Source organism: Peromyscus eremicus, chromosome 14 (assembly GCF_949786415.1).
Source record: "Peromyscus eremicus chromosome 14, PerEre_H2_v1, whole genome shotgun sequence".
NCBI classification, from domain to species: Eukaryota; Metazoa; Chordata; class Mammalia; order Rodentia; family Cricetidae; genus Peromyscus; species Peromyscus eremicus.
In genome coordinates, this window is record NC_081430.1 from 53,661,285 (window position 1) to 53,674,287 (window position 13,003).

At 37.1% G+C, this 13,003-nt stretch overlaps 1 protein-coding gene across 2 annotated transcripts in view; it reads left to right on the forward strand.

Moving 5' to 3' along the window:
* Positions 1-13,003, forward strand: part of Papola (poly(A) polymerase alpha) — a 52,113-nt gene that overhangs the window by 24,033 nt on the left and 15,077 nt on the right. For both annotated transcript variants that reach the window (XM_059279540.1, XM_059279541.1), the window contains exons 8-15: positions 219-308; positions 399-537; positions 2,031-2,103; positions 3,363-3,483; positions 4,331-4,415; positions 9,620-9,673; positions 10,079-10,198; positions 11,806-11,915. In XM_059279540.1, coding sequence (XP_059135523.1) covers positions 219-308; positions 399-537; positions 2,031-2,103; positions 3,363-3,483; positions 4,331-4,415; positions 9,620-9,673; positions 10,079-10,198; positions 11,806-11,915 — 792 coding nt within the window. The remainder of the gene's footprint in view (positions 1-218; positions 309-398; positions 538-2,030; positions 2,104-3,362; positions 3,484-4,330; positions 4,416-9,619; positions 9,674-10,078; positions 10,199-11,805; positions 11,916-13,003) is intronic.

Consider the following 13,003-nt stretch of genomic DNA (forward strand, 5'->3'; position numbering starts at 1 on the left):
TTGAGCTTAGACTACTACAATGTGTTAGTTTTGGTTCAGGATGATGCTTGGAACAGGAAATAACTACCTTATTTATTTCATGCCTTTTAGCTCTACTGAATCACGTACTCATTCTGCCAAATAAGATTTTAATTTAAGGATAGTCTTAGAAATTGAGTGCCACTATCCTAATACCTTTGATAGCTTAATGTTCTGTTTCTCTCACTCCTGTTAATCAGGTTGCAGGGTAACCGATGAGATTTTACATCTAGTACCAAACATTGACAACTTCAGGTTAACTCTGAGAGCCATCAAACTGTGGGCCAAACGTGAGTTCAGAATTTGTTGGCTAGCTTATTAAGAACATTTAAGCTCTTCATCAACACTAACTTATCTTTTTGCTTTTCCCTTATCAACAGGGCACAACATCTATTCCAATATATTAGGTTTCCTCGGTGGTGTTTCCTGGGCTATGCTAGTAGCAAGAACTTGCCAGCTTTATCCAAATGCAATAGCATCAACTCTTGTACATAAGTTTTTCTTGGTATTTTCTAAATGGTATGTTTTTAGATTATATTACAATAAAATTGATTGTAGACACTGAAGTTTAGTCTTATTTCTATGACATTTCTACAGCTGGTTTCAGATTCCAATTTTAGTTTGTGGGCTGAGGGTGTAGCTCAGTGGTAGAATGCTTGCCTGGCATATTCAAGGCCTTGTATTCAGTCACCATTCCGCCAAAAACCAAACCAATTTTAGTTCAAGATACAGATACCGTTTGGGAAGAGACATTGTCTATGAAAAGGCAAACCTAAACTCTGTTTCTTTTCCCTAGTTCTGCCAGGGTCATAAGGCAGATAAAACCTGTGCTACTTGCGTGAGCCTACCCTCCAAATAAACTCTGAACTTTAGCTACTATAATGTGTGCTGGCATCTGATGTGTTAATAGGTGGTTAGAACTTACACACACCACTTTTCATCCTGAATGCTTCTAAACCCATAGGCTGTTTTTGTGATCACATTTTGCTTTTTTACATTCAGCTGTTCATTATCTTGGCAAAACCTTAAAGGTGTCACTTTTTATAAGAATTAAAAGCAATATGTTAAGTGACTGAAAAAAAAATGTAGTCTCTGAATTCTTTGAGACTTGTTGTTAGCCCAGGAGAGATTCATTAAAATTTCCTAATAAAGATATGCATGTTGATAAATTTTGATTTAAGAAAAGTCCAAGACACTGCCAATTTGTGGTGGTTACCTTGACCAAAAAAGTGAGGGTTTTAATCATTATCTTAAAGAGATTTGTCTTCTATATTTTCAACTCCTTCCTTTCTTCCATGTTGGAAAAAAAAATTGTTCTTTTGTAGTCACTTTGTAACAGCTAGACTCCATGGATATGATTTATAATCACACTGGATACTTTCCAGTTTAGTTTTGGTGCTTTGCCTTTGTCACGTAAAGTGTGATAAGGTCAGAGACTTAGAACTTCTAAGGCAATACACAAACATTGTTAATAAGCTGGCTTGATTTATACTGAGGAAAACAAACATTTTTCATCTTTGATCTCTATAAGTGACTGAAGTAGCATTCATAGTATATGTATAGCAATACTGTATCATATAGAGTAAAATATGGGAAGCACTGTCCTTGTTGACTTTTGCCATTATTCCAAGCACTTTGACTGTAGTCAGAAGTAACTTCTCATATGTCCGTGGATGGAACTAGTGTGAAGACAGGATTTTTCCCCACTTCTAAATATAATCTTGTTAAAGGTTGAGGTGAACACATTAGATGTCTTGAGATGGCACTTTTATTTGCATAGTGCTTTATTGGTTCTCTGATGGCAGAGCAGGTGTTTACCATGAGTTTGAGAAAACCATTAAATGGTTAATTTTATGGAGGAATATTATGTCAACAGAAAGGAATGAGAGGCTATGGTGTATATGCCAAGTGAGTGAAGTAGGGTCACATTCACAAATGCTGTATGTTTAACAAAATACGTTTAGATGCTAATGTCCAGTAGTCTTATCAAGTGCTACAATCTTTTTGAACAGGGAATGGCCAAATCCAGTGCTATTGAAACAGCCTGAAGAATGCAATCTTAATTTGCCTGTGTGGGACCCAAGGGTTAGTGTATTATTTTTTCCCCTACAAATTCACACTGTTCAATAACAAGTCGCCTGCATAAACTTCCAGGAGGCCGCCCAGTTCTTACAAATGAGTGGACACGCTCGCTCATAGTACTCTTATAGATGACCTGCTCTCTATTGTGCCCTGGTGTGAGAAGTGTAATGATGTACCCTGTAAACCACATCTAATGTACACAGTGACACAAATATCACTAACAACTCATTCCATAGAGAACTATCTTTCTTGTAAGTCAAAGTTGTGTGGGTGTTTGTGCTTAAAAAATAAACAAATAAATAAATAAAAGGATACTAAAAATCCCTGTATATTTTTTATTATATCTAAGTATTTTGTTAAAATTGGCTTGTTGCAGAATGCTCTTGCATAGTGTTTCTGTGTAGCAGATGGCTCCTAAGTACGATTGCAGTGACCGTGCTGTAATTGTAAAAACCTGTTTAGATGCTTTACAGATGCAGAAACGTGTTGGCTAAGGAAGAGCATCCGTTTTGGTGAAGTTACAGAGAGCATTTACTGTTTATACTTTTTAGGTGTTAGTAACATGAGCTGTATTAATTGATAAAAGAAATTAATTTGAATCAAAACTTTCTAGGTTTTTGAGATAATTTTTTAAAATTAATTTGTTATTTCAATATCAAAGCCTTTTAGTTTGTTGGGCTCTGCCCCAAGCTGTGTGCTTTCAAGTTGCCTAAGCTTGAAAGTATTTAAGGAGAGTGAGTTGTAGTTGCCTCTGTGGGGATGAGCTACTTAGTGTACAGATGAACGGTCACTAAATCATCCTATTGCCTCACCAGCCCAGAGCTGTTCTACTCTGTGTTAATAAGCTTAAGCTTCTGATAGCTGAAAGGTTGGAAGGTCAGTCCCATCTTGTTTAAATGGAGTTTTATAAGTAAGAACACTCAAAAGTGTAATTCTGCAGGCACCCTCATTTATGCTGCTGAATAAGGAAAAGCAGTAGATTTGCAACTACATCTTTCTGTTTCGCTTTGTTTTTGCCCAGCAGGTGCATGCAGGCAGGTTGCAAAGTAGCCATTGCCTCCAGCATGGGAACAGACTGTTGACTAGATCTTTCATTCTGTAAAAAGTCTCTATAAAACAGTCTCCTGACATGGTTTTTATTTCTCAACTCCAGCTATGAATGAAGTAAAATGTAATCATTGGTTCTGTTTAACAAGGGGTAAAAGTCCAAGTGTCTGTTGTATATATACTTGAAGAAACTGATTGGCTGTTATTGTATGTAGGTAAACCCCAGTGATAGGTACCATCTTATGCCTATAATTACACCAGCATACCCACAGCAGAACTCCACGTACAATGTGTCCGTTTCAACACGGATGGTCATGGTTGAGGAGTTTAAACAAGGTAAGTGTTTCTGCTTCTGCTCTACTTTCTACATGAAGGGTCTGCCTACTGTTGCAGACCCAACAGTTAGCTAGTTGTTCAATTTAACTAAATTACCGAACTGGATTTGTGCATTTATTTTGATTACATATTGCAGAGTAACTCAGCAGTGTTTTAAGCAGTTTACTATAACAGAATTGTTGGAAAATGAAGGTGCACTTAAAGACATGGACATTGTGGCCTGGTTCAGGGCTGTATCAGAGCCTTGTAACATTAAAGCTGATGCCATTTTGTCTTCATGGGTGACACAAGGGATGGATGGGCTTTTTACACCCCTAGGAAAGAACTTGGAGTGTAGTTAGGGCCCAAAATTCTGCCTTTGAGAAGATCCTTGACTTTGGGCCCCAATTTATTATAAATTTTAAGATACTGCTAATTGGTACCTTAATTAGAAGGTAGAAAAGGCAATGTACAGTCTTCAGCCTTAAGTTGACTACTCTTAACTTCATGCAAGAAAGCTTTTTAATGGGAAAGTCTTTTTGGCCCATTAGAGATAGCAGTAACGTGTTTTAAAAAGGCAGAAACGTGGAAGACTTTCTTTCTCAGGTAACTACTGTGCTTCGGTTTGAGCAAGCCTTCCTTTGAGCGTGACATTTTATTAATAATGACACTTTACCAGGAATGTTGTTCTCAGAAAATGCTCTAGTGCTTTTGAAATGTGTAAAAATGTGCTCTAAGGGTGTAAAATAAACCTTCCATTTGTTAATGTTTAAGATTATAGTGAATGCATGTGGTATGTTTAAAATTATTTAAAATTCTAGATCGCCAGGTTGAAACATACAAATATTCTAATATGTTTTTAATTTAGGTCTTGCTATCACAGATGAAATTTTGCTGAGTAAGGCAGAGTGGTCCAAACTTTTTGAAGCTCCAAACTTCTTTCAGAAGTACAAGTATGTATTTTAAGGCATGTCAGCCATGTTGCTCTTAAGTAGTGGTTTAACAGTGGCCTATGTGGTATCTTCTCTTGCCAGATTAGTGAACTTTGGAGTCTCTCCTCCGCTGTTTGTATAGTTTTCCTTACTGTTGCAAAGGACTTAGGAGTTTTAGTCAACTGTTGTTCTTCCCTTTATCAGTATAATGTGTTAGCCTTAGAGTTTTGTTGCTTGATTGACTTAGCATTCCTACTGTGTGTCAGCAGCTCAGTTCTAGGTGTCACTTGTCACCAGGACAGTCTGCACCTTAGCAAGCAGGTGAGCTTTTCACTATCTGATTTCTGTTCTCTCTCAAGAAACTTCTTACATTTAATTCCGACAACTTACCAGGGTATTTAAAACATGCACAGACCCAATAAAATGTCAGTGTTTGGCTGATTTAATGTTTCTAGTAATTAGTAGCACATCATTGACCTACTATTTCCCCTTTCAAAAAAAATGTCTGCAAACAGTTTTCTAACAATTTAAGTGGGTATAATTTTTATTAATGTCTTTAATACAATGCTTTAACACCTTAGAGGTTAAAAGCCTCGTGAATTGTGTTGTGTTGAAAAATGTAAGTTACAATAAATTTTAAAGAAATAACAAAAACCAAATATGGACTCGAACTTTTATTTGTCCTGGGCTAAAAATTAGCAAACTCCCACTTAAATTTTTTGCTTTAATGCTTGAGACTTTCCTGACCATTTGATTTTGTGTTGGATTGTGTTTTGTTACAATAATTTAAGCAAAATTACTTTATACTTTTCCCAAATTAAAAGTAAGAATGATGACCTTCATGATGTCTCCGTGTTTTGTTTCTGTATTGCATGAGAAAGCAGTGATGGAGCCGGTTTAACTGTTGTGTCCGGGAGCACTGTGTTGTCAGTAAAAGTCGGAGAAGTAGCCTAGAACCAGAGTGCTTGTGTTTCATTGCTCATTCTCTAGATTCTACTGCACATTGGTAGATAATCCTGCTTTTTTAATGTCGAGGAAATGACCAATGAGCGTTTAGCAATTAGATGACAACACTTGAAAACTACCATACACGAGACAGTTACATCAGGAAAAGTAAGGCCTCAGAGACAGATACCAATGTTCCTCAGTTAGCAAGTCTCAAACTTGAGCACTTCCTTTTCCTATCTCACATCCCTGATTACAAGAGCTGGAGAAAGGGGAGCTTCTGCTTTAGTAGCACTTGCGCTTTAGGAAAGGTGAATGCTAGCAAGGAGTAGACTCTCACTCCGCCTTTTATACGCTGCCGCTGCTAGGACTGGGAGAGGCACTGGTGGTTTCTCAGCACACCCAAGTCTTTGCTCTAGCACCTGTAAGGTTTTAGCTGGCAAAAAGGTTATTAATACTTTTACTGACACCTGAGGCAGTCAAACTTTTTTATTTAAAAAGACTAAAAAGAGGAAGATGTAGCAACACATTTCTTAAACAGAATTTTAAATCCTGAGTGTAAGATTTAACTGCTCTGCACAAACACACTGCTCAGACACACTGGGAACTGTCTTAGGCTCACAGAACTCACAGATTCTAGTAGTTTAAATGTGTCTTCATCTGAAACACCTGTTATGTATGCTGTAACCTGAAGTGGAGTTCGTAGTTTGCTGTAATTGGAAGTTGGTTGGGTTTGTGTGAAGCATGCCGTACTACCTTTCTTTATTTAGAATTTAAAATTGTGTGAAATACCTGTTATTCTTGGAAAGGGGGGGACCATAGATTTCAGTGGTCATAAATGTAAACTCATCCACTTTCAAAGCAGGGGGCATCAATCAGTCTGGAGAAAGGAGTGGCATTGTTCTGTAAATTTTCAAAGTTTTAAGAAACATTCTTTTTCTCTTTTAAGATTTTTAACCTGTTCATTAACAACAAATCCTGGACATTAGCAAACGTGAAAAATGGTCATTTTCTTGGACATTAGGAAATGTAAATAATGATCATTTGAACAGGGAGAAATATACAGGGAAATAAGTGTAATGATATATATATATATATATAAATTTATCCTTACATTTGATTATAAAATCGGTGTTTGGTGGGGCACATGCGTTACCTCAGTACTTGGGAGGCGAAGGCAGGAGGACCAAGATTGAAGGTCAGCCTGAGCTTCATAGCAAGTTCAAAATCAGCTTGGGATAGATACATGAACTCCCCCCCCCCCAACAAAACCAGCAACACACCTTAAAATAGTGAACTGTAGTTCTTGGTTACGGATTTAAAGAGAACTATAAGGGTTTTGACTAAGGGATAGGTTTTTCTTCCAGTGCTTGGTATCTGAATTTTGATCTACCCAGGTAAAGTATTGAGATGAAATGCCCAAGAAACCTACTTACAAAATACTTTTTTGGTAAATAACTTTTATAATATAACAACTAAAGTATTTCTAGAACTTTTTATATAAGAAAACACCTTACTGAAGTACATCCTTAGTCCCCAGAACATTTTTACATAAATTTTAATTCATTTGGGCTATCTCATATATGTGGAAACCTAAAAATTTAGGGAAAAGGTAATGACAATTACATGAAACTTAGATATTCCGTGGAGACATTGGAGCTAGCTGATGCCTGGCAGACATGAAGAGTATCATTTGGGGACAACAAAATAGTCTAGAAATCCATCTGGTCTGGAGGGACTTTGAGAATTAAAAATACTAGTTCTGGTTTTTTAAATCCAGAATTTGGAACTAGAAGGATACTCATAAGTTAAGAGCACTGGCTACTCTTCCTGAAGACCTGAGTTCAATTTACAGGACCCACATGATAGTTTACAGCTGTCTGTAGTAGCAGTTTCAGGGGATCCGATGCCCTCTTCTGGTCTATGTGGGTACTGCATGCATATAGTGCACAGACATACATGCAGGCAAAATACCCATACACATAAATAAAAATGTAGATTTTTTAGAAAATTAATTAGAGATTTTTAGTTTCTTGGAGAAGTTATTGCATTTCTAGTGAATTGTGTAAAATACTTGCAGCTTATTTTAAAATATAAAATTATTTTATATCATTTGTTGAAATATAGTTGCTTATAAATTTATCCCCATATATCTTGTTATATTTACCTATATAAAAGTATACATGTCTAAATAATATACAGAGAAGAAACTTTATCCCCTCTTCATCGGATTTCCTGACTTGTCAAATTGAAGTGTAGGCTTCAAAATTTTGAGATTTGAATTGCCAACAAAATTATATTCAAATGGATTATATATTTTATATTTATAAATAGAAAGCACTGTGCTTCATCTTTTAATCTTTTATTGAAAACTCAGGTGATCAATAGGAATATTAATTTTCAGGGGAGTGAGGGGAAAAACTATTGTTGCTGGGTAAGTTGATGTGGCGCTTGGGAGGTGGAGGTGAGAATGCTTGTCCAGCCTGGGTAGTAAGAAGTCCAGCCTAACTGTGCTAAGATTGAACTAGAAAAGCTGTGCTGTATAAACCTTAGGCAGCTTGATGCTTGTGAGGTTCTGTGTGTGCCTGGGATTTAGACTTGGTTGTCCGCTCTGACAGCTGCTACACCTTGAGAACACTTGCATCTCCTCTTTTCCCATGATGAGGGCACCCTTTTGAATGGCTCAGTAACCCAGAAATGTGATAAAGCATGTCAGGACTTTGTTTGATTCCTAGTTAGAGTTTCTTTGCACACAAAATGCATGAACTTTTAGTGCTTTTACATGACTCCTGACTATATGTATTTGGCTTGTTTTGAACTAATGCTGACCAAATGGGAAAGGAAGTACTCATTTCTGTGGGTGTGGACTACGTGACTCCATAGCTACGTGTATTTCATATATTCTGTAGACAGTTCATTCTGTGTGTCTTGGGCTTTTGTATGTTTTTATCTACTTGAGTTCATAAATTTCTGTTAATTCAGTTAATTTGACTACTTTTCCACAAAGAAAAATGGCATTCTGTTGTCCAGGTGGCACATAACTCCTAGAGCTGTGTTTAGAGTTGCAAAGTTGTGAAGAATTTGAACTGCCTTGTGCATTGATGGATTCTTCAAAGGCATATGGCTTAAGAAAGGTGCTTTAATTCATCAGACTGTAATATTCATGAGTTTGTTTGGTTTTTTGGTAACTGTGGTTGGTAGTGCAACTTTACTTGCAAAATGTGAACAAGAACCAGAAAGTTCTCAGACTTATCAAAGACTAGCCCATACTGGTACTCCTATCTAGTATCCACTAGGTAACAATGGCAGTTTGCTTTTGAGGTAAAATTTTTGTTTGTTTTGGTTTTTCAAGACAGGCTCTCTCTGTGTAGCTCTGGCTGTCCTGGATCTCGATCTGTAGACCAGGCTGGCCTTGAACTCACAGAGACTCAACCTACCTCTGCCTCCCAAGTGACGGGATTAAAGGCATGCACCACCACGCCCAGCTGAGGTAAAGTTTCATGTAAAACTCAGCTTGCAATACTTACAAGAGGAATATGCAATGTGATTTATTCAATTATTAGTGCAAGAAAAAGGAATTTTCTACTAAAATAGTTGTAATAGCTTTTAAAAGTCATAAGAGTAAATATTTACCCATGGTGGTATTTTTTTTTTTAAATAAAAACTTGGCATTCCTAGATTTTAAATGAGCCCTGATTTCTGAGTAGAAATCACTTTCTTTTCTTAGGGTAGCTGCATCTCTGTTGCAAGGGTTTAATACCATTGGTTTGGATAGGTGGAGGGCCTGGCTCCAGATCCAGTTGGATTGATAAATACACTTGATATTACCAGAAGCCTGGTGCATAATGTTATTTTGAAGTTAGCTTTTGTAGTATGTATACTATGTTTTTGTGTCAAAAACGCCTCTTTTATTTTTCTTTTTAGTTTCTATGAAAACATTTTCTTTCAGTAGATTGTTTTCCATGAGTGTTTTTGTTAATTTTATAGGTAGAACACTCTGCTGGAGTGTTGAGCAAATTATCACTTAATGCTTTCTCAGCCTTGAAAATTCAGCTACTCTTTTGGTAATTATTCATAGTTTGTTGTTGTAGAAAATCCAACTTACTAAAAGTGAAAACGTGGAATTTAGTTTACGTGATTTTATGTGCACACTAATTACAAACTCCTTTGCTGAATGAATGTTGGTCTGTAAATGTGAGGAAGCTTATTACGTTATGGTTATAAGATCCAGCACAAAGCACATAAATAAAATAAATAGCATGTTGTCTTTATCTTCAAAGGCATTATATTGTACTTCTAGCAAGTGCGCCCACGGAAAAGCAGCGTCTGGAATGGTGAGTAGTAAGAGGAGGCTTTCCCCAAACGAATCTGATAGATAGCTCAGGGCACAGGCGTGGGGGGCATCTGTTCCTAAAGAAGCCTGCACATTCACCTCATCAGAAAGGCCCACAGCTCATTTCCTGACTGTACTTCAGTGTTGGCTTAGCTTGCTGGTATTTACTCCTGGGATATCTTTATAGTTGGATGAAGTTGCCTAGTTCTTTTGTTCATCCAGTGTGACTTTTTTTTGGTAGATCCTAAGTCTCTTAGTTTTGTCTTTAGGGGAATAGTTCGATCATTTGAACCGCTTTGGTATGTGTATTGTATACACTATTTATATTACCTTCTTAAATGGAAACTTGATTTGCACATGAATTTTTTAATAGAATCTGTTGTTAATATTAATGACATTTGTCCAGGGTGGGCTTGGTGGAATCAAAAATCCGCATCCTGGTTGGAAGCTTGGAGAAGAATGAGTTTATTACACTGGCGCATGTGAACCCCCAGTCATTTCCAGCCCCCAAAGAAAACCCTGACAAGTAAGCATGTTTCTAATTGAATCCCATTTCCCTATCCTTTCAGCTTAGTTGTAGATATGTTTATAGGCAGTTTGATTTTGATTTTTGAGACAGGGTCTTGCTTGTAGCCTAGACTGTCCTGGAACTTAGAATCCTCATGTCTCAACCTGGACCTTTGTGTGCTTACAGGTATATGACACCATTTCTGGCTATAGGGAGACTGTAGCTGGCTTTGCTATTTGTTAATGATATATCTGCAGCTTGTTGTTGTTTGTTGGTTTGTTTTGGTAAAAATCCAGATATACTCTTGAAGTTTGATTTTTTTTTATTTGCTGATGTTTCTTTGCTTCTGGGTATAACATTTGTAAAGGAATGTGCCTTAGTTGTCTTCCTCTTTCCTGGTTTATTATTTTTAGGTAGAGCATAAACCTTGCTGATTATTAATTTGGTATTTATATCAGTGTTTTTTCCTGATCAGAAATATTACAGACTTTCTTGAGAAGAATTAGCACTGAAATGAATTTGTTTTCTCCAGTGATAGCTTCTGCTCATGAAGTACCTTATCTAATTAGGTATTGATACATGTATCTATTACAATTTTGAGTATTTTTCAACATTCTTTCAGTTTTAGCCAATAGTTGTAGGCTGTTCTCTCTATCAAACATCTATATTTGCTCTTTTTTTTTTTTTTTAAAGGGAATATATTTTGATTTAAACTCTTAAATACCTGATTCCTGATGGAATGTGGACCATTGCAAAGATTGGTAAATGTTTGAAAGCAGGCTCACCTTTTTGTTTAGGGTCTTAGAAGTCAGGTGATGCTTTCATTGGTGCTGTTTTACATTTGGAAGTTAGAACAGTTGAGTGATAAACTTTGAAGAAAGAACGATCAGAAAGCACAGGTTAAGGGTCACTTGAGTTTGCTCTTAATTTAGAGTATTCTGATGAAATAAATTGATTTTTCTCCTTTGGATTCATATAAAGGAATTATTTGAATTTGGTTTTTGAGATAGGGTCTTGTATATAGCTCAATCCAGCCTCAATCTGGTGGTCTTCCTGCCTCAGCTTCCAAAGTGCTAGCATTACAGGTATGTGTTAACGACACAGTGCTATTTAGAAAGTATGGATTTGAGGGGAGAGGACAGCTGGTATTTTTGAGACAAGGACTTACTGTGTAGCCTTGGCTATTCTGGAACTCACTGTGTAGACCAGGCTGGCCTCAAACTCACCAAGATCTGCCTGCCTCTGTCTCCCAAGTGCTGTGATTAAAGGTGTGCACCATCATGCCTGGCAAAAGTACAGGTTTTTATATGTAGACAATCCTGGGGGTTTGTTGTTGTTTTGTTGTCCCAGACTTTTCCAAAAAGCATGCTTCCTTCCTGTACTCTTTTAAACACATTTAACAAATATGAATGCCTTTAATACTTTAGACTCATTACAAACAACAAAAGTAAGAGTATAGTCTGGGAAGTTTGTGTAGTAATGGCTTAGATGACAGGTGAGGGGATAGGCATGTTTGATTGGGTTTTGTCTTAGAATTTCCCATACATCCTGCTTGCCTAGGTTGTCACCCCGTTGACGGCCATGCTCTCCTGAATCCTAATGGCCTGTTGTAATGTTCTTTGCAGGGAAGAATTTCGCACAATGTGGGTGATTGGGTTAGTGTTTAAAAAAACTGAAAACTCTGAAAATCTCAGTGTCGACCTCACCTATGATATTCAGTCTTTCACAGATACAGGTATGTTTGCTTGAATAATGAACATTTAAATGTTTCTTGATGTACATAATTAGTAGTGCTCTTTCTAGTGAGTGAGTGTTGAACAGTGACCATTAACGTAATCTTAATGGATCCAGTATGTAGTATAAATAACTTCCGTGTTGAGGTAGGCCTCAAAGTTTGGTAGGACCATTTTAAATTTTATTTGGCCATAGTTCATTTGAGACAAGAAACAACCTACTTCAGTCATCTTGAAGCTTAGAAATTGATGAAGCTGAAATTTTGGTAACTTGAAGACATTTAACTTATGCTATATTAGATAAAGTGAGTATTAACTCATGGACAGGGAACTGGGTAATTATGTCTATAAATCACGTGAGCTTGGATCCTTAGGTAAAGATGAGATGCTTTAGTTAAAAGTCTTTAAGTGGTAGATAGTGTTGTCAAAATCTTCGTGATTGTGTGTAGATGTACACAGCATTTCAAGGAATGTGTGTGCCCTACAGGGACACCAGTACATCATCCTCTTTCAAACATCCCCGAGCATTTTCACTTTCCCCACTCAGTTTTCCTTTATGAAAATTGATTGAACTTTTAAAAAGGGAGAGAGGAAAAAAATGGAGACAATTGGTTCAAGAGTCACTTTGACACCAATTAACTGTAGTGAGGAGAGAGGTGATACTCTTTTCTGCTGTTTGACTTCCTGGAGTTTGGGTTGCTCGTGGTCACTGCCTATAAACAGTACATAGAGAACGTGGTGAAACTCATGTTCTGCTGTTCGGCTGGGAAGTGATGAGCCCTGTTCCCAGCAGAACCACATGCTGCATGCTACTCTCTCTCTAGTAGTTACTTAGCAGTCTGTGTGTGTGAAGTAGTGCTGGGAGGGGGTATGCATGTTTCAAGGCATCAATAGACAGAACTGATTGACACACACTCTAAGAAAGCAGAGAGCAAGTTCCCAGAGAGGGGACTATGCTACTGAGGGGCCACAGTCCTTTTATTACTGTTAAGTTCCTTGGTCTTGTCATGGGAATCCCATCAAGGCCCATTTCTTGAGAGATATGCAAACCTCTTCTTATCTAGTAAAAATTACAGTGTTAAGTTGTTTT